General features: G+C 41.1%; 1 protein-coding gene across 1 annotated transcript; it reads right to left on the bottom strand.

Moving 5' to 3' along the window:
- Positions 1–132: 132 nt before the first annotated feature.
- faah2b (fatty acid amide hydrolase 2b) lies at positions 133–16,431 on the bottom strand. Its single transcript, XM_042212724.1, has 11 exons — positions 16,148–16,431; positions 12,075–12,157; positions 10,750–10,886; positions 10,160–10,369; positions 9,462–9,581; positions 8,772–8,907; positions 5,466–5,583; positions 5,237–5,356; positions 2,573–2,684; positions 2,247–2,435; positions 133–1,090 (listed from the first exon to the last, which is right to left on the bottom strand). Exons 1-11 carry the CDS (start codon positions 16,334–16,336, stop codon positions 915–917), a joined length of 1,590 nt encoding a protein of 529 aa, XP_042068658.1. The 5' UTR covers positions 16,337–16,431; the 3' UTR covers positions 133–914.
- Positions 16,432–22,279: the final 5,848 nt, after the last annotated feature.

Here is a 22,279-nt window from a genome sequence, read left to right as displayed (position 1 = left end):
CCATTGGTCCTTACACATTTGGCCTTCTGGCCTGTGTGTTGCGCATAACAATCACCTTGAATTCTTCATTGGAATAAGTCAAACAGGGTTTTTAAAAGAAAACCAGCTGTAATATGAAACAATACTTTTTTATTAATTAAAATGAGTTGCAACATAAAGCATGCGCCTCAGTCACTGCACTGATCTGCAACATTCATGTCATCATTAAATTAAGGCCGTTTTCCTCTACCGATGTCAGATAAGTATTCCTTCATAATCTCTATTCCACTGGTGCCTGCTATTCTGTTATTGGACCATCTAATGTCATCTCTATGAAGCACTTTGGTTAACACTTTATTTCCAGTGTTTAATGCATGATCATGTCTAGCCCGTACCCGATTGTCAGCTCTGTCCGTTTGCCTCTGTAGTTGCGGCACAAATCATTATTTAATGTATTCAGGAGACTTCTGCTCAGGTTCACGCTGAGTGTTTGCAGAGGTCCAATCAGTTAGAGCGACAGTAACAACCTGGGTGGCTGCGAGTGTGAACATAAACAATCAAAAATGACCTTTTGAAAGTCAAAACAGTAACAATGTGTGTCTGCACGTACATGAGTGAAGCAGGTGGAAAAACCAGGGAAGTCTAACAGTGCGAGGCTTGTCTACACAAACACCCTGTCCTATGTCATACAGTGAATGCTCAGAGAGCTGATAGCCTTTCAGTTTGTTAAAGCTCAGGTTCATGGCAGTCTGTGAAAAGAGTAGATGACAAAATCATGACTGAATTCTTATTAGTGCAAAATCTTTCCTACTAAAACATTCAAAGCAACGACTCTAGCTCTCTCTGTGTACTACATCAGGCAGTACCGCTACCTCAGCCAAACCACACCTGCTCTGCAGCCTTGGTGATGACTGCTACTGTGTGAGCGTGTGCTTTTAGTTTGCTCCGGGGTCCTTCCAGCCTCCGAACGTCTTCTCCAGGTGGAGGGCCACAGCGAGGGTGAGGTGGTCCTGCAGCTTCCCTGCAACGACCTGCACGCCCAGAGGCAGACCCTCCTCACCCACACCCAGAGGGCACTGAGTCACCGGCAACCCCAGCATGTTAATTATACCTGTGTATGGAGGGGGGAAAAAATAAAATAAAATAAAAAATAAAAAGCAAAATGTCTTAATACGTGGAATAAATCTTTTTAACAGCCATAATCCAGAAATAGCAACTTCGAAAATGACTGTCAGACATAAGATAAATCACAGTTTCCAGGATGTAAAAAGGTTTTGAAGTCTCCCACAGTTTTTTTTCAACTGAGCTTTAACCTCCTAAGACCCGAACTCTTCCACGACATGCATTTTTAATTTCTCTTTGATATTTGGTCATATTGGGGCCCGATGAATGTAAAAACAAAGAATTACCAGATTTTTTTTTTCAACCTTATTTTTGTTTTTAAGAAAAATAAGAGCCACATGAGGATATTAGTTTACAACTTTGATAGAACAGTAGTAGTATAATGTCCTCATAAGTGGAAATCAGGCCCATGTAGAGCAAAATTGAGTATTTTAGTCTAAATAACCCAAAATGTGATGTCGACATATGTGGACGCCAGGTCCTAGGAGGTTAAAGGTTATTTTGCAAAGTGATGTGACTGAAAAGCACAAAGGATAACCTGCACACAGACTGCAAAAGTCCAGGTGCAAAAAACAAAACAAAACTGACCACCAAAGAGCTTTGTGTATTCCTCACTAGTACTGGTTTGGATCCTCTTGTGCCTTCAGACGTGCTTTAATTCTTCATGGCACAGATTCAACAAACATCACACAGCTGCTGCACATCCATGATGCGAGTCTCCCGTTCCAAAAAAAATGCAAAGTTGCTCTACTGGTGAGTAGAGGCCATGTGAGTACAGGGAACTCACTGTTACGGTCAAAAAACAAGTCTGAGAAGATCTGTGCTTTGTGACATGGTGCACGGTGGTCATAAAGGGACATGATCAGCAACAATACTCAGGCAGGCTGTGGGGTTTAAAATCAGCTGATACTGAGGGGCCCAAAGTTATTCAAATTACTGCCAACCCATCAATTTGAAGCAGCATTCTGCTTTGAGAGTGAAACATTTTCTCCCATTTTCAGACCTTTCTTTGTAAATGATTGTGTGGGAAAGTCCCAGCAGATCAGCGGTTTCTGGATTTTAATGGCTGTGATATTAATCGTGATGTTGCTGTGCAGATGTTGGCTGTTAAAATAAGATCAGGTGAGAAGTGGAACGCCACTGACCGGTGTATGAGAAGTCGAAGGGTCTTAGGAGCGGGTGGTGGTGTTTGGGGGCCACTTTGGGGTGAGAGGGGTAAAGGAAAACACCGTCAGCACCCAACAGCTCATCCACCTGCTTCTGCAGCTTCTCCTTCATCTGGATGATGGAGGACGGTGTTTTGGACATGCGAGTCATCTCGATCAGGCCCACAGCTGAAGACGTCGGTTCACAGAAACTTTAAATGCTATTTATTCATTTATTGCTTAATCATTTTTATATATAACAGTGTTTTGTTTTTAAATTGAGAGCTACTATTGAACACTTTGGAAGTCTGTATTGCAGCCTTTACCGATAGCAGCGAGGGTGTGGTCTGATCTTCCTATCATCCACTTCAGCAGCTCCCACAGAGGCCAAGCTGGTCGTCCTGGTTCTCCCATCAACTCAGCAAACATCTGAGGAGGCTGGGAGAAAAACAAACAAAACAAAAACAATTCAGTTCTTTTAAAGGTCATAGGAAGGACACAGACTGTATTACTTCTCCATGTTCTTTATTGCTTCCTTTCAACCATGGTTGCTATTTTCTGCTGACAGACTGTCCAAGTTGTCATCATTATCGTGCCAGTAACCTGCACCTGTGTGGCATCACTACACCAGGCTCAGGTTTAAAGTTAGTAATGATTTATTAGTCATTGAGCACCTGAAAGCAGCAGAAGCCCACAGGCCACAAAAATGTTCCCGTCATGAAACCACTTCAGTCAAATATCACAAAAATGGATGTCAGGGGTAGAGAGTAGAGTAGAGTGGCTGTGTCACTAATCTTTTTTGAGTGACAGCTCTAAAATCTTTTTGGGATCCCTGCACTGCAGTGATGCCACTCTACTGCCCACTTTGTAAAGACGAGTACACTGGTCCCTCGTTTATTGCGGGAGTTACGTTCTAAAAATAACCCCCGATAGGTAAAATCCGCGAAGTAGCAAACTTTATTTTTTACAATTATTATAAATGTTTTAAGTCTGTAAAACCCGCCACTACACACTTTATACACTTTTCTCAGACAGGCATGAACATTTTCACACTTTTCTCTCTTGTTTAAACACTAAGTTCAAACCTTTGTAGAAAAATAAGTCCAGTATTATAGAATGAAACCAAAGGCACCTGTAGTTGCCTTTGACGGTGCAAAACGTTTCATCGACATGTGTTGTGTTTGTTGGGGAGAAAACTTACAAACATATAGTGCAGCACTTCAGAGTCACACTGCTAGAGATCGAAGATTTATGTAAATTTGACAAGCTGAACGCACTCTGTACTGGACAGGAGACACGACACGAGATTGACTGACAATGGTCAACAGCCAATCAGGACACAGAACAATACGCAGTAAAAAAAAACAAAAACAAACAAACAAACTAACAAACAAACAACAACAGCGAAACAGCGAGGCCACAAAAGGTGAACCGTGTTATAGCGAGGGAGCACTGTATAACCCAACAGGTGGGTGTGAAATGATTCACGGGTCAAGGAAAGAAGAAAAATAGTACAGCCACATAAATTTTGGGTTTTGGTTGCGAAGTTCACCTCACTGGTTCTTATGTGATTCAAAATACAGACAAGATACAAATCTGATCTGAGAAAAAGTGCAGAAACTTAATTTTTGGAAATATGCAGAAACAACAAAGACTGGAAACCAGTGTTTCAATACTTAACTCCTATACTGGGCATTTTGATTTAGCTCTCTTTAACTTGGTACATTTAGATGCCTGAATGATATAGATTTGGTTTAAAGAATACCTAGTTTACCCATATTTTTGTTCTTGGACTCTACCACAACCCTTTTATGCTACAGTACTTGGAGACCAGAGCAAATCAAAAATTACTGCAACCATGTCCACTGAAGTTGCAGTGTTGCCTTTGAAAGTGTTGCTTCAAAGACTGGGACCGGATCTGTGATCACTCATCAGCTGGTGTCTTCAATTCAATCTGTGTAGCAATATGTCAACTAACTGTGATAAATCAGAAGGAATTGCAAATCTGTTCCTCTCTAAATACAAACAAGTACCTCCATTGATATTTGATGTAGTTGATACAGGACGGTGATTTAACTTCAATACAGCAACCTTGCTTTTATATAAGAATAAAACTAGAATACAACCAACTGAGTTGAGTCTCATATTACAAAGAGACAGATTAAAGACGAGGCTCAACCTCTGGATGATCAGATGATCGCTGCAACTACATGCAATCAATCACTGAATGCTCTTATACTGTGCCTGAGAAGACCACATAAGGACATCCCCTTACATCACACAGAGCCAATAAAAGAAGAAACTCTATGGCCATGTTCAGTATGAGCATCTAGCACTGTGACAGTATAAGACATAAAATAAGGAAAAGCATAGTAGGTTCACTTTAAATCAAACTGGTGTTCTGCATTAAAGTAGAAAGTAGCAGTAAACTGACTGTGACTAACTCACAGCCTGGTAACAGAAACGTTTCAGATTAGCTGAAGAGAACTGCGTGGATGTAACTATGTGGGCACATAAATCTCTTCCCAAGCACATAACTCTGAGTTAGAAACAAAAACTGATCACATTGTAAAGCTTTACATTTTAATGAGGAGACTTGGTTTAATGCGAGGCGTCTGCAGGAAATCTAGATGCGGGTATTGTCCTCTGAAGTGGCAGAAACATTACTGTGTGTGTGTGTGTGTGTGTGTGTGTGTGTGTGTGTGTGTGTGTGTGTGTGTGTGTGTTTGTGTGTGTGTGTGTGTGTGTGTGTGTGTGTGTGTGTGTGTGTGTGCTGCACCGTGCAGACCCAGATTAGGGGATTCCATGTGGCAGCAGACTACAATAGGTGCTGTGACTAAGACTCAGCCTGCTTTCTCTCTTAGTGAGACATGCCTTATTAGCTCGAAAGTCCTGGCAACAGCAAGAAACCAATGCCTGTTTCTCTCCCTTGTCTTCATCATTCACCCGCTGACTTTTTGTCTGCTGTAAAGTTAATGTTCTGGACCTACTTTGCCCTCCTTGTCAGGAAGGACCATGTAGGTATCCCAGATCTGAAAGCTGTAGCGGAGCTCAGGGAAATGCACTTCTTGGACTTTCACTCCGAGGTCCGCCTCCAGGCGTTCGGCTACCTGTGGAAGACCACACGAGGATTTGAAGTGTAAAACAATTCCTCCTAAGTGTGTAGGAGTTCTGCACTAGACAGGGAAAAAAAACAAAAAAACAACAACAACAACGCACCTTTCTCTGAATGTCTACGAGCTCTTTGCTGACGGGGGTTGTGAGAGGAGAGCCGCCGTCATGAGGGATGGTGAAGAACCGCAGCTTCTTTAAGTCGACCTTTGTGTTTAAGGACAACCTGTGAGCACAAGTGGAAACAATCAACAGCACTGCTGAACTACTGTAGCTAACAAACAGAGTTGGGGTTTGGTTGTGTTGAGTCAGAATCTTCTGTGACAGAAATCTATACAATTCCTTGTAATTTTGGACACATTTGATAAACAAATGTGTCCATTATGCTGATGTAAATGAAACCTCGAGATCAAGTGCTGACGTTATTACAGCTCTGGTAAAACCCTGTTCGCAGGCTACCCAAAATACCTCTCTGTAGTTAAATGCCTGTATTATGTCTCTGTGAAGGTTCTCAGTCATCCAGGTCATCGTAGTCAAAGGAGCTTGCAAAGAAAAGCGTCTGGACTTCTTTAAGTTGCTTGAAGACGTTTCACCTCTCATCCGAGAAGCTTCTTCAGTTCTAAGGTCAAATGGTGGAGAGTCCCAGATTTAAACCTAGTGGGAGTAACCCCCCACAGAGGGACAAAAGGACCCCCTGATGATCCTCTAATCACCTGAGCCAAGGTGTGAAAACGGGTGTGGGTCCCAATCAGCCAGAGTTTTGGGTTCCTGAGGTCAGATGGCCCAGGATGTGAGTGGGCGTTAAGGCGTCTGGGAGAGGGACTCAAAACTGGATATAGATGGCAGAGAGTTGGTGTCGTAAACCCCGCCTCTGTTCAAAGATGGTCGCTCACAGTGGACATAGATGGCTTCTTTCACTCCTCTTTCAAACCATCTGTCCTCTCTGTCCAAAATGTGAACATTGGCATCCTCAAAGAGTGTCCTTTATCCTTAAGATGCAGATGGACTGCTGAGTCTTGTCCTGTGGAGGTGGCTCTTCTGTGTTGTGCCATGCGCTTGTGAAGTGGCTGTTTGGTCTCTCCAATGTAGAGGTCTGGGCATTCCTCGCTGCACTGTACAGCATACACCACATTGTTAAGTTTGTGTTTTGGCGTTTTGTCTTTCGGGTGAACCAGTTTTTGTCTGAGCGTGTTGCTGGGTCTGAAATGCACCGGGATGTCGTGCTTGGAGAAAACTCTCCTGAGACTACATCAAAGGACACCATGGTTTCATCTGGATCCAGGGTAAGTTTCTGGACCTTGTCGGTGAAGTCGGTGGAGTTCTTGATGTGGTGTGGGGTGTTCCCCACGAGAGGAGCAAGGATGGTAGCAAGGTGTTTAGCAATGTTTAAGTGGCTGAGTTTATGCTACTGACTATGGGTCTGAGTGGGACAGCTTCCTTGTGGATCTTAGGAAGTCCATAGATGCAGGGTATGGCATCCCCTGGGTAAAGGCGGTGATATGTAAGGCGGTCAATAATTTTGTCCTTTTCAAAGTCTTGAAGGCAAACTATAACTTTCTTTTTGTAGCTGCTTGTGGGGTCTCGCTTTAGGGCTTCGTAGGTATTGTTGTCACTGAGGAGAGTAGTGATCTTTGTGTGGTAATCTGTAGTGTTTAGGACCACGGTGCATCTTCCCTTATCAGCTGGTAAAACAGTGATGTTGTGGTCTTTGCTCAGGGAAGCGACGGCCTTCTTTTCCTGTATTGTGAGGTTGGATGGAGGGACTTTGGCACTGGAGAGCGTGGCTGAGACTTTCATCCTGCTCTGCTTCTGTCTGTGATCATTTATTAATCCGTATGGCTGTTTCTGTGGCTGTGATGAGGTCCACTATGGGCAACTGTTGCGGAGAAATGGCAAAATTGAGTCCTTTGGCTAATACTCTCTTTTCAGGTTCAGCGAGATGAAAAGTTCTTCACCCATTTCTCCTGACTGTCCTCAGGTGTGTTTTCTTCTCCGAGTTGTGTAGGTTCAGGATGAGGAGTGTTTTTGAAAGCAAGGTGTGAAATTTCCTGCGTTGTCTTTCTTTTCCTTTAGAGTGTGGGGCCGTTGAGCCTTGTCCACAAACTTGTAAACCTCTAAGATTGGAGAGGCTAGAAGGGACTCTCCACCATTTGACCTTAGAACTGAAGAAGCTTCTTGGATGAGAGGTGAAACGTCTTAAAGTAACTTAAAGAAGTCCAGACGCTTTTCTTTGCAAGCTCCTTTGACCCGTATTATGTCTGGCATCTCCTGCGTTTGGCTGCACAAAAACAAAGAAAACCTCAATATTCTTTAAATTAAATCAAAATTATTCATAGTTACTGAGTTGTTTTATTTTAGGTTGTTTTCACAACAGGTGAGCCAAACTCAGAATTTTTATAGCGAAAAGAAAATAATAAAAATCATAACCGTGACATCAAGTTGCTTTATATTGTAGGGTAAAAAGTAAAGGGGTTGGTTCTTATGTAGCAGGTTTCTAGTGGAGCACTCAAAGCGCTTTATACAAGATGCATTATTCACTCATTCACACGTAATCATACAAGCACTTTTTTTAAGTGCTGTCTATTTCTAACATTCACACTCCAATGGATGCATCGATGAGCAACTTGGGGTTCAGTATCTTGCCCAAGAATACTTTGCATGCACACTAGAACAGCCAGGGATCAAACCACCACCGTTCCACTTAGTGGATGACCTGCCTCATCTCCTGAGCTGCAGCCACTCCCTAAGCCTTAAATATTGGAAAGATACAAGAATAAGGAATTGAATATATTAGAAAGAAACCCTGACAATCACAAAACCCCATATGAGGAAGCAATTTGAGGCAGTGGGAAGGAAAATCTCCCTTTTAACAAGATATGGTTGGGGGGTGATGGGGACGAAGAAGACAAAAGACAAGATGTAGTTAGTTTATCATCGTGGCCAGGATATTACATTTAAGCCAACATCCAAAATCCTCTTATGTGCGAGCAATCGTTAGTCACATAAAATGTAAGAAGTTTAGGAGAGTATAAAATGTTACTGCGTGTGGATCGTTATCACATCCATGAAGCACTAAAAAAAATAATAATAATAAAAATTAGCACTGAGATAGCTGGATGCATTTTATTGTGCAGATTAGGGATATGAAACATCTGCTATCAATTTATCAATGTGGGTGTGTCCAGTTAGCCATAATTTGATCACACGCACACACACTTTGCTTTAGAAGGTCTCCAGCCTCTTCTAAGTAAGCCCCAGTTCTTACCTTGGCACCATAAGAACTGTATTTGTGCATGAACACAGATTGCACACTGTGTCACTTATACATGTAGATAAACTAATACAAATAAATAAAAGAATTAACACTTTAGCCCCGAATTACACTCAGATGAAGCAACAGCAGCAGGGCCTTACATGTTAACTCTGGGTCCGGCCATGATCTTGAGCATAGGCAGAAGGTCTTCAGCGTAGCGACACATGGGACCAGAGCTGAGGTACTCCTCCTGCCTGCCAGAGGAAGGAGGGTACTGGTTCTCACAGGACACGACACCTAAAGGAAAAAGTATTTTTTCCTCTATTAGTCAGCCTTACAAACAATCTGTAAGCAAAACGCTGTCATACATGAAGATTTCAATCTGATTTGGTGCAGTGGGTAGCAGCTGCTCCTTCAAAGTTTCTGTCCACCTGATGAATGTAAAACCCAAGGCTTTGTTTCAGTCACAGCTTGTTTGCGAAGAGGGCCCAGATAACAACTAGCGTAGAAAGCTTTAATGCACATTTTAACAGCGCTGAACAGAAATCTCCTGAGACAAACCTTCCTGTTTAGCTCCTAAATGCTCCACTGTGTCCTCAGCTGGGCTTTAACTGCCACTGTGCTATGCGAGCAGTTAGCTGTAAAGTTGTGGGCAAAGCTGAAAAAGAAGCAGAGGGGAGCTGCAGGCACACATGATAATCCTCTGGAGGTTCATGTCTATGAGTGATCCCCGTCACATGTTTTTCCTCATTAACTGCTACTAACCCCCCCCCAAAAAAACAAAAAAACAAAAACAGAGCTACAACATTAGCTTATGTGGGGTTATCAGACTCACAGCCAGTGTCTTTTACCTGGAGTAGTTTTATGGCCAAATATTCCATTGAAGAAACAGGGCATACGAATGCTGCCGCCGATGTCTGAGCCCACACCGATGACTGAACCTGCCGCTCCCAGTATGCTGCCCTCTCCCCCTGAGCCCAGAGGAACAGGCGATAAACAGTGAGAGAGCAGAGATAAGTCAGTGGAAGTGGACTTTATCTGGACCATTATTGTCAATAAAAGTCCTCACAGAGTCAACAAAGTACGTTTACCTGCAGATACGAACATTTTTGTTTTTGAGAAAAAAATGGCAACATAAAATGTATTTGTTCATTAAATGTATGAAATAAGCAGCGTTACTATTATAAAAATAAAGCAACTCGACTAACGATGGTTTGGTTGCAGATTTTACGCTTAAAATTGCCTTAAAAAAAAAAAAAAAAAAAAGCAGCTCACAGAGGTTTAGTGTAGTCTTCACACACAAAGACACAGAAAGCGACATCACAAGGTTTTTAGATTTTGTACAGCTCTGCACACAAGACATCATTGAACATTTTCCACATAAAATAGCATTCAACCAGACCTGAAAGCAGGGAAAGGTAAAAATAAATAAAAGCACCACAGCCAGAGCCTCAGTAATACGATTAAAACCAGGACGACTCCTGGCAACAAAAACAGACGCCAGCAAAAAAATAAAAAATTCAACTTTGTCTCAACACCGGCTGCTAACCTGAGCTTCCTCCCGGTATCCTCTCCAGGTCATACGGGTTGTTGGTGATGCCATAGATGTGGTTGTGCGATTCATACCACATGCAGAGCTCGCTTGTGTTGGTGACACCCAGCGGGATGGCACCCGCCCTCTTCAGCAGGGCCACAGGTGGAGCGTCGACTGTGGCCACGATCCCTCGCCTGGAGACCAGGCCTGTAGTGAAGGGCATGCCTGCAGAAGGGAGACGTGTCACATGTGCAGAGTGGATTTGCAGTGACTAACTAGAACTAAAGACTAACAGCTCTGCTTTTCCCTCAGCATCATTTTTAACTGACGGGAAACGTTTCTGACTTCTAGTTTTCTCCTTCAGTGAACAGCAAGTCAAAAACCAGAACTGAAGTTTGAAAACTAACTACCACAGTAAAACCTTCTAAGAGGATTTACAGCGCTTAAATGCATACTTGCATACATACAGTCCAAAGTGCGTGTGTGGACTGAGACATGTTAACAGTATCAAATACTGAGTAAAACTGAGGTCACCTGATGCAGGTAACCACAGTAAAGTGTCAAGTTTCACGCGGCTGACGGGAGATTAAATTTCTGGAAGTTACCCTGGAGGGCATAAGACTCTTTGACAGAAAGTGGGACTCCTAATAAAGGCAGCCGGTCCTCCAGCACTTCCTCTCCTCCAGTCTCCTCCTCAATCAGCTTATCGACCTGAGCCGCCTCCTGGAGGGCAGCAGCAAACCTGGACAGACAGAAATGCAGTTTACGTTTACTGACAAATTTAGAGGGAAAAGATTTTGACCTGATGCTAGTACAGTATGAAAAAGAGATTCACCAAGCTGATTATAGTGTTCATCATGCAGGGAACATGTGCCTTGCCATGATTTGTGACCGTATTTGCAGGGCAGGCAGTCGTTTTATAAGCTATTGATAGCAGGTGCATCCATTAACTATATGGGTGCATTGTAGAAACCTGCTAATTAGTTAATTAGTAAATCTAACCAGGAGCATAAACTTCTTGAATGGTCCGTTAGTACAATTAGCCATTTAGAAATCCTCATTATTTATGAGATAACTGCATTAAAAAACACAAAGACAATCACCACAGTCGGGAGTAGCGCCTGACAAACGCAAGATTTTTAAGACCATTATTTTGTATATTCTGATATGTTGGCCGTTTATTTTCTTTAGGACATGTAAAACAAACTTGTTATTACTCGTTATGCTCCACCCAACTCTCCTCAGATCAGCTGATTATTGTTTCGGTCTTCCAAAAGCGCATGTTGCTAAAAGGAACGTTACAGAATGCCCTTGGTGGAAAAAACATGCAACCTCAGCACTTGTCACATGGATGAAGGACGTTTCTCCTGTCTTTAATTTTTTAATTTTCCTTTATCATCTTATGTAACAACTGATCCAGATAGACAGACAAATCGCTAATATCAGACGATCATGTTGGCCCATTGACAAATATTGACTCAAGAGGCCCAGTTCAAAGGCTCAAAATAAAATTGTAAAATGTCAAATTACAGCAGTGCAAACTGTGCATTGTATTGTCACTATAATTACATGTTTTCATTTGCTGAGAAAACTTCAGCACTTAAATCTTTTTTATATTTTCTTCACACTACCTTTGCACATTTACCCACAGCAAACGTGATGTGACACAACAGACACATCAGGCACTGCCAAGGTTAAACACCATGTTTTTATCCCAATAGTCTGATGGCATTCTTCAAGGCTGATATATTGATACATCTTCATTTTTGTTTCATTTCCGAGTTAAAGAAAAAAAAAGCCTCACATCATCATACCCTGTGCTGGGCCAGGAAAATGTTTATTTCTGTCTTCCTGTCAATAAAATAATCAATAACTGCAGCTCAAGAGCACACTATCAGACATCAGGGAAATAGAGATGATCGTTTCTTGCCTGTCTTTCACAACAGCATTCACAAAAGGGTTAACTTCCTGGATCCTGTCAATGTAAGCCTGCACCACCTCCACGCTGGACACCTGCAGGGACATAACATTTAGACCACGTAAAGACATGTTATGGTTCATTGCAGAAAGAATGTCACAGAACAGGAAAACAAGTCAAACTGAGGGTGAAACTTGAATATGATTTGTCCTAAAGAAAAAAATAAATAAAAAAGGAAATAAGGTTTTGACTTCTGTGTCTTTAGGGTGGATTATAAAAGCTGCTTCAGCTTCTCTACAGCTGCAAGCCGCTTTGCAACCCACAGTTCGTCCTTTCAAGTTGTTTCTGCTACGTCTCCTGTCACTGATGCCTGCTGCTCTCCCAGAATCACAGACGCTATTAAAAAATAAATAAATAAATAAATAAATAAATAAATAAAAGGAGGAAAGCTACAGTGATGTGTCATTGAAGTCTGTAGCTGAGCACTTAACATCAACATGTTTTTTATGAGTGAGCAGTGGATGTGCCAGTGACACTCCACACTTACTGGCTAACAATTTTGATTGACAAGCTGTTAGCATTACCAGGGTAATCCTTTCCTACTCTTACAAGAACCATAAACTAAAAAATGGATTTTATGTTTTGTTTTACTGAAAGTAGGGCTGCTCAAATAATCGAATTTTAATCACGATTACGATCTGGGCTTTCAACGATCATTAAAAATGACTGAGCCGATTATTAGCCCCTCCCTCATGCTTTACTCTCGCGCTTGCCATGTGGCAAATCCAGCGCACCTCTCTGCATTTCGAACACGCGTCACAACAATTAAGAGCAGCGGTCCCCAACCCCCGGGCCTTGGACCGGTACCGGTCCGTGAGTCGTTTGGTACCGGGCCGCGAGAGTTGAGGCTCAGGTGTGAAATGTATGGTTTTCAGGGTTTTTATCGGTTTTCAGCGTTATTTTGTTATCGTTTTTATCGTTAACTCTGTTTTCCTGGGTCTTTTCACGTGTGTTATGAATAAATCTTCTTTTTTTCGGTACCGGTACTAGTTTTATTTTGTTGTATTTATCCGCGAACCTAACCGTGTGAAAATATTGTCGGGCATAAACCGGTCCGTGGCGCAAAAAAGGTTGGAGACCGCTGATTAAGAGGACCCGAAGGAAGCTCGGAAAGCTAAGCAGAAGTTATTTGGAGAGAGAGAGTGACTGCCGTTGGTTGAAAAGAGAGGTAAAAAAAAACTTCAGTGGTGTTGCACACTATTTTATATTATTTTTTAAAGTCATTGTTAACCCTTTAAAGCCGGTCAGAGCAGCACGCTCCGTTTTGTGTAACTATTTTTAAATCCCTGTAGAACCTGAACCGTGTAAGCTAGCGCAATAATTTGTTTTGCATATGAAACCAGGAGGAGTTGTACTTACATCTTATGCCATCAGCTTGTCCTGGTCACGGTTTCCTTCCACATAAAGCTTTGCAAAAATTGCATAAAAAGCGCTTGCAGGAACAAAAACATAATATTCCAGAAACACGCTTTGCCGATCCGATCAGCTGTTCGTAACACTTCCCACAGTGAAACAGACGTCAGCGCGAACTATCGCATGTCCGCCATTTCCTGCCCGAAACCGGAAGTGATGTCATTTTCGCGGAAAATGTAGTTTTTTACTTGTAGGCCTTAAAAGCCTATACTGGTGTTTTTATAAGTCATGTTTGACTTTTCTGAATAGTTTCTGGGATGCTTAGAACTCGAATTGCACTGCTGGAAATAGTTTATTTTGATGCACCTGCTGTTTTCTTTGCAAATTTGCATCATAGGATTGTTTTTTGTTTTTCCTGCAGTATATAAAAATTGGTGTATCTCCAAAATAAAACTATGAAGACACTCAAAATAAATTTCCTGTTGTTGTAAACTATTTTTTGCAACTTTTTTGTATTTAAAGTTTTGAGGGATAAACCTCTTAAATTTCTCCAAGTAGAAATATATGTAAAAAAAAACAATTTTCAATTTTTTTGTAGTTTATTGCACTTTTTTGCAATTAATGTAGTTACTATGGACTTAATGCATACATATTATTAAAATATGGGCTATAACAGTTGTATAGCAACTTGAAATGCTCCCACAAATGGCACTACAACATGTAAAAAAAAATATAAGCTCTGGCGGACTTGGTTCTATAGTAGGTCTTAAAGGGTTAAATAAATATCGTCAAATAATCGAGATCTCAATTTCAGTGAAAATAATCGTGATTATCATTTTTGCCATAATCGAGCAGCCCTAACTGAAACTAGTAACTGAGACCAAAGGAAATTATCAGGAAATAAGGTGTTTACAGAAGTGACCTCTGTAAATGTTGTCAGGCCAGAAGTTTTCTGTAATCAGTGGAATCGCCCTCTGCTGGTCATTAGGAAGAATGCAGGTTTAAGGCATTAGCTTCATTTTTCCTGGCCAAAAGTTACATCCATCTTTTATAAAGGTTATGTCCAAAACAGGGCCCTACCACCAAACATTAAGCCTTCTGTTTGATATAGTTATCCAGAGTGAATTAGATTACAATAAGATACTGTAATCTAAAAACAAAGGGGCCCTGTACAGGAAAGGTCATTCAGTAACAGCCTGTTTTTTCCCCACCCCTCAGTAGACTTGGTGATTTCAGTGTCAGCTTTTATGCTACTGTGCGGTGGAGCAGCTGATGCAAATAGACTCAATGAGCTCATCGGGGATGATGATTCAGTCCTGGATACAGAGGAAAGCACTTAGTACTGTGGATGATGCCTCTCATCCCCTGCACACCACACTGGAGTCATACTAAAAGTATATATGTGCGCGAAAGGTGCGCGTTTCCAATGAAACTCTGTCATTGTAAAGAGGTTTAAAGACACGTTTAACTCCCGATATCTTAATATAAGACAAAAAAGTGCAAATAACCATACATCTCAGTTTTTCTACATTATAAAGAAATGATGCTGTAGTAAGCAGTCTTTGGCTCAAATTATAAGAGATTACTTCTAGTAAAGTTCTAGTAGGTCATTGCCCAGACCATCGTATAATTATAACACTGAAGATTTTTTTATTTACTCACAACAATTATGTGAAAAAAAACATCTTTTGTTAAACATTTTATATTACTTAATTACTTTGGTATAATGTCACAGAAGCTGTTATCTGTTAAAAATACAAAATGTATGCTCCTCCCATTCCAGAGCCATGCAGTGCATGGCCAGATTGGAGTCTTTGCCTGACCAATTCTGGCCCCAGTTCCTTATGTTTGACACCCCAGCTCTAAGGTGGATACAAGTTTAAAATTAAAAATGAACAGTCTTATTTGGGTTTGTTTGTTTGTTTGTTTTATAAATCATTGAAAACTCTCTCTCCTCTCAGGGCCCGCAGCTCACAGCAGCTTCACGGCCCAAATGGGTGTCCCGCACCCACACTTTGGGAACCCCTGCTTCCTGCACTATTGTATTTTTCTTTTTTTTTAATGTTATCACTGAGCAGTCTTTCCTAAAGATGTTACTTTCTTTTATCTCATCCCATCTCGGAATGTCTGTCCAAAAGCTGTTAAAACATTTGTGAGTAACTCATTAATCAGCATTTACCGCTCCAGCGCCACATGAAAGCAGCACCTGCACATGCGCCATGTGTGCGTTCCAATAAAACCTGGCAACAAGTACACGATTTGTTCACCTCCAAGTTCCACACATCTGTCTGGAGCAAAGCACAGCCCAACAAAGGGCTGCTCCCATTCTGGCTGTGCAGGCAGCACAGGTGTGTTGTTATTCCACAGGTGTTACTGTCTTACTGTGGGCGTGGAGACTTGGGAGCAGAAAGCAAGCGTTGGGAAACCGTCCCTGAGGAGCGGACCAAGGTGCTTCAGCTCCAGTGATTGTAAATAGAAATAAGAATGGAAATAGAAGCTAAAGAGGGGATGTAAGAAACATGACAACGCATGACCTCCAGATTTAACACAGGCTTATGGGAGCCTAAATCAAACTGACATGAAGATGGTTAAATATACTGCGCTTGGAGCAAGTGTTAAACAAACACACACCCCTCTCCTCCTCCAGCCGGGAAGTCTGACCGGGTACACACCTCTTTTCGCCGGATCTTCTTGGCGAGCTGCGTCGCCGACATAAGCAGCAGCGAGTTTCTGACGGGCGGGAGCTTCTTCCCGGACAGAGCAGGTCTCCGAGGGGAGAAGAAGCGAAAAACGATGACGAGGACCTCCGTGACCGCCTTCAACAGCCATACCTGAGCTCTTTCCAGCCGGCTCAGAGCCATGTTTCAAGCGCGTGAGAGGACGGAAGATCACCGGCTGGTCGACCGCAGTCAGAACACTTCCTAGCTTACAGCAGCCGATCTTTTTATATACATCCGCGAGACAAGTTAGCGACAGTTAGGTCGCCACCGGAAATGAAGCGGTTGCTTTCAAAACAAAATCATGACCTCGTTTTAAGGGCCAAAATACTCCAGTACTAAAGTCAGTTTTTGGAATTTACTCAGATTTCCATCTTATGCTGCTTAATACAGTATTCCACTACTTTCCAAACAGTAAAGAGAAAAATGCATAATATTTCCTTCTGCTTCAGTTAGTGCTTAGTAGTTACTTTCCTGGTTGATCAAATAAGTAGTTTATGTACCTCAAGTACGACTATTCATTGGAGAGTTTTATTAGTCATTCACACTTATTTGGTGATACTTTTTTGAAAACAAAACATTCATTTTTAATATATTGTTATAAAACAATATTACAAGTGTTTTCATTTTTTTAAATTCTGCACAGTGCATGTTGTTATTGACTTTTCATCACTTGTACACTGTTATTTCAGTAGAACTGTGATGTAATTATTTAACTGATAGCTTTTTCCTACTGACAGTTGTCTGCATATCAGTTTTTACTTCTATAAAAAAATTTTTAATTACCTTTTTTGTTAAACCATAATGGCGTTATTAACTAACTAGGTTAACCAAATTTTCCAGGAGCTTTTGACTGTATCTCATCATCTGCATCAGCAAACAGCATTATTTTTACGGAGTGCATTAATATGCAAAAAATGCATGAAGTGTGATAGGGTCAGAGTACTTTGAATCAGTTGTGCGGCGGAGACGTTTTATTTTGAAAATTACTACCGGAACATAAAACAATATATTGTTGTTTACCTGTCAGTGACCTATGCCACCATTCAGGGTAATTAAAGGTAACGTTTAACTATGAGTGTAATGTAAATGTGGTTGCGTAAATTACTTGGTTGTGACTGTTAAACTAGTGCCTGCAAAACATATAGCCTTCTATTTGATGTTTGCTGCCCAGTATCACTTGTTTATATGAGTTATAAGAAAATAACTTGGATTTTGTGAACAAAGTTTCTGATAAAGTATAGATACAGTATGATATCTATACTTAACAAGATGAAAATACAGTATACCAAGTACACTGCATCCTGAACTGTTCTCCATTAGTATTTAGTATCAGTACTGGAAAAGTATCAAATTTCAGGCCAATAAGATGTCTGAGTTAGTATCCAGTATGATTTGAAGGTGGGGCATCCTTTTCTGTTTGTCCTTGTAATCATATTTAAAATGACATAAACTGTAAATCTAAAACACACGTGAGTGTAAAAAGACGTAGAGGCAGGTTTATGAAGTTATTTTAAATTTTGCATGCTCAGAAATCCAGTTTTTGTTTTTGTTGCCTCACAACAATGTTTGGCGATAAGAGCTACTTTTGAGGGCAACTTTGATAACAGTGTGTTTGTATGTAATGATATGTTATTTCATGTATTTGTGCATATTACGTGTGCCAAAGTCAGGGATTAAAAGTGAGACAGTGGGATATTTTTTTGCAGTATTTCAGCATTTAGTTAGAAACCGAACCAGCATTAAGGGACTGACGTTGTTTTTAAGTAGCAGGTAATTTCAAATGCAGCGTTTCTATCAGTTCAGCAAACATCAGCAAACACATAAACAGTTTGTGTGCAGTTTGTCTCACAGTGTCTTGCTAACTAAAGGTCCGGTTGCTGTATTTAACAGGGAGAGAAAAGCAAGAGAGCCAACTTCACTCGGAGATGGAGAAAGATAAGAAAGACAGGACAGGACAGGAGAGGACAACGGGAGGTTAGATTTAAAAGTAAGGAGTGCTCATTTAAAACTTACATGTAAGTCTTCGTGTTTTAAATCAGATATTGGGTCTGTTCAGGCGACATTATGTTTTCTCATATTGTGAAAAATGCTGCAGAACAAACCAAGGTGTTATTTAAAGGCTGCATGAAAACCATCTGCAGGTTAGTGCAGGATAAACAGGTTAGTTTGCTGCACAGTGATGGATTTAAAGTAAAGAACAGTGTGTGACTGGTACACAGTGGCTGTTAGGTTAGGTTACATCAAGTGTAGCAGAGCTCCATATGAATTTTAGCCGATTATGCTGAGATTCATTCACCGAATTCCACTTTCATATCAACTTTATACCTTCTAGAAAAAAAGACGTAAACCGTATAGCGTCAGTGTAGAGGAGGGTGAGGTGTAGAGGATGGAAATCATCCAGGACAACTCCTGAAACATCTGCTGACATCTGCTTGAATTAACTTGTGTAAATCCACAAAGTGCAGCAGGTCAGCTGATCACAGCCTGTACACTAAGAACATCTACTGGAGCTCTCAATGGAAATTATTGTGAGTTATGATTCTTTTCCCCACATTACAACTAATTTTAAGGTTCCCCCACCACCCAAGAAACAACAACAACAAAAAAAATGAAGTTAAGCAACCATCAGTCAGCAGCAGAGGGCAGCATTGTTAAACATAATGAAACCTCTTGGCTTAGCAATTGAACATGCAGAGCACATACCAGCAAGAAAAAAAAATCCTTCTGCAATGCAGGTCAGTGGGTTAGTGGAGAATCCACAGAGTCTGTTTGAGTTTGTGTCTCACTGCACCACCGAAACTGTTAAAGAGCCTCGTGTGAAGCTCGGATTCAGCTCCACACAGACGTCTTTTATTTTGCTTTATTTCACTGTTTTGTATTCAAAATAATCAAAATACAGGATAAAATGAATGATGATATGCTTCATTTCAAATGTCTGTAATCTGACTTCACCGCCTCCTTCTACATTACTTCAGACAAACCACTCTGATTATGTTTCATACATGCAGGCTGAATCTCTTTCTAAAAATCTGGTAGATTTATTGAACAAATTCATATGTTTAGAGATTTAACAGGGCCACGCCTGACAGGGACTAAAAAGAGAGAGCATATTTCTCCTGTGTTGGCTTCCCTTCACCGGCTCCCTGTTAAATCCAGAATTTAAATTAATATCCTGCTCCTCACAGACAAGGTCTTGAATAATTAGGCTTAAAACTTTAGTTTTTGATAAAGCATATAGTTAGGGTTATATCAGGTAACTCGTGGAGGCTTTCCCTGATGCACTTCCTAGTCACTCACTTTTTCTCACTCTCTATGTGTTTACACACCTCTGTCTCTTTTGTCCTGTCTCCCTCCCCTCACCCCCAACCAGTGGCAATATAATCTTCTTCCTGAGCCTGTTTTTGCTGGAGGTTTCTTCCTATTAAAAATGAGTTTTTCCTTCCCACTATTGCCAAGTGCATCCTCAAAGGGGGTTGTCTGATTGTTGGGGTTTTCTCAGTATTATTGTAGGGCCTACCTTACAATATAAAGCTCCTTGAGGCGACTGTCATTGTGATTTGGCACACAAATGCCACATTAATGCATAAGAACCAGTTTGTACTTTTACTGATGCGTCCATATTGATAACCTTTTTATTTAAGTTTTGTTTTGTTTTTTACATTTTTTTGTAATTTGACATTAATGACATATGTGGAAGAACAAACCCCCCTAAATGCACAGCCATGCATCCATCTGCTTATCCGTTTAGGGTCGTGGGAGGCTGGAGTCTGTCCCAGCTGTCACAGGGCGAAGCAGGGTACACCCTGGATAGATTGCCAGTCTTTCACGGATTAACATGCACATATATGATTACATTTTTTAAATATTTTAATTCACAGTGATCCTAGCACTGAATAGATGACCTTTGCAACATACATCATATTTCTATTTAAAGATAAACCATAACAGCACCAAATCTTTATGTTAGTTTGTGTGTTTTTTATGTGAATTAAAAGCCTGATTTGTGCATCTGCAGTGTGAGGAGGTGTGTGCAGGTACCATTACGGTGAAAAACATCATATTAGAGTTTGACCCTGTGCATAAAAGGAGCATGTAATCAATCATGTCCACACAATAGGTGCACCACCCTGATGAGCTATTTATTGATCCTCTTCCGTCAGGACAGACCTCCATGGTCATTTGTAAGGAGTTGAGTTCACTATAACTTCCGTTTGCCTAATTTGCATGCTTTAAAACTCTGGAGCTTTTTTGTGTGCAGACTTTGACCTACAGCCAGTTAACCCACATTATAGCTGAGACCCAGTGTGTCGCCTTCAGCGAATAAGCAACACTTTCTTTCGGCAGGATGACGTGACGGTCACAGAATAAAGGCATAAATGTTCCTTGACGGGTACACCCAGCCTAAAAAAAACAAAACATAAACGTATCACAATACCAACCGAGTGGAGAAAAACAGACAACCTGATCACCTGTAAGGTGACACCTGAGGCCCAGACACAACTGCTGGGCATGTAGAGACAAGAAGGGAAAACCAGGGGAAACACACAACTGACGGCGCTAATGTCTCTGTGTAAAGCTGCAGGAAAAATGTGGCCCGCAAAGCAATTATAGCTGCATTTAAAGTGTGTATAATTTTCCGGTTGCAGGGAGTGTAGCTTGCGGTCTGCTGTGTTTTAGGAAAAACCTTAAAGGCTTTGTTAGTGCACGCCTTCGGGGTAAAATGATATGGGGTCAGTGAACAACACAAGGAAGCCTTTGGGCGCTTTTCCATCTTCTTTCCTGTGTCTGCCGACATGAGATATCCACCAAATGCACTCTAGCTGCGGCTCATTACTGTGTCTCTCACAGTTTACACACAATGGAAACAACTCAAGCAGCGTCACCTATTACAGCATCCAACCGACAGACGCCAGCTGATAATGTTAAAGCCTCTGCTTCCGGATAAATCAGACAAAGCATCGCCCAGACGTTTAATTTTTCTAATGAGATCACAGACGTCAAATCCAGTCATCCTTCACCGGACAGTAATTTACTTTACAGTTTGTTTTGAAAGGAGCACTTTGCTCTCATCCACTTTCCAGCACCTCCACTCAGCCCTGGAGACCAATGCAAGCTGATCTGGCTGTCCCTCGGGGTGCCAGAGCAGAGTGTCTGCAACTGTTGTGCCTCTAATGGACAATTTTCATTATTAAAATGACAAGTATTTAAAAGGTTCCCCCACATTCCTCTGCGCAGGGTCGGAAAATCTTCTGGAGATAAAGAGTCACCAATATTAGGGAAAAAAGAAAGATACAAAAATTATTTTCAATTGCATTAAAAATGCAGTGTGTGAAAATGGACAAGTCAAAGTGGTTGACACAGGAAAAAAACACAAACAAAAAAAGAAAAAGGACATTCCACCACCCCCACCCCCACCCCACACACACACACACTGCAATTCAATTCCAGCAGCAGATTAGAATCAAGCACAACAACATTTCCACATTTTCTGCATCAACAAGTTCATAAATGCACACTCCACTAATAATGCAATGCACAGTTTACGCTTCATTCAGGGCTTTTACAAAGGTACAGATGAACATCCTGCACATATAAAACATATTCACCCAACAGAGAATCTATATCACCTTTAAAACATTCTGTAAATAAAAGAATCAGCGAAGACGTGGTGGTTGCACAGGATTTGAAACTGAAACTTTCAAAGTAACCTTTTCCTGACTGTGTTGTGTGTTCAGCATCGGTTACCACAGTGATTTAGCCAGGTAGAAAGAGAGTCACTTCTGTGACACAGAAAACTGTCTTTAAGTTCAACCTAACCTGCTAACCCATTAATTTTGCTTCCTAGTACACCCCTCTGGTTAAATAGGCTCAGCCCTACACTGAAAACAAATCCATAGACAATACAGAACGAGGTACTATTTTAAAGTGAATTCACAATAAGTAACCTGCCTTTGTTTATTAAGCCATGGTGTTTTTCTACAGGTCCTGCATTTATAAGGAATTAATATAGAGAAAAACGCAACTGATGTTAATTTTTGGAGTAGATAGTAAATAGAAGAGTGTATTATTTACTGTATATTTTTA

The sequence above is a fragment of the Haplochromis burtoni genome, unplaced genomic scaffold, assembly GCF_018398535.1.
Source record: "Haplochromis burtoni strain Fernald_Lab_line unplaced genomic scaffold, NCSU_Asbu1 Contig_388, whole genome shotgun sequence".
NCBI lineage: Eukaryota > Metazoa > Chordata > Actinopteri > Cichliformes > Cichlidae > Haplochromis > Haplochromis burtoni.
The sequence above is the reverse complement of the archived record's forward strand: the minus strand, read 5'-3'. Positions and strand labels throughout refer to the sequence as shown.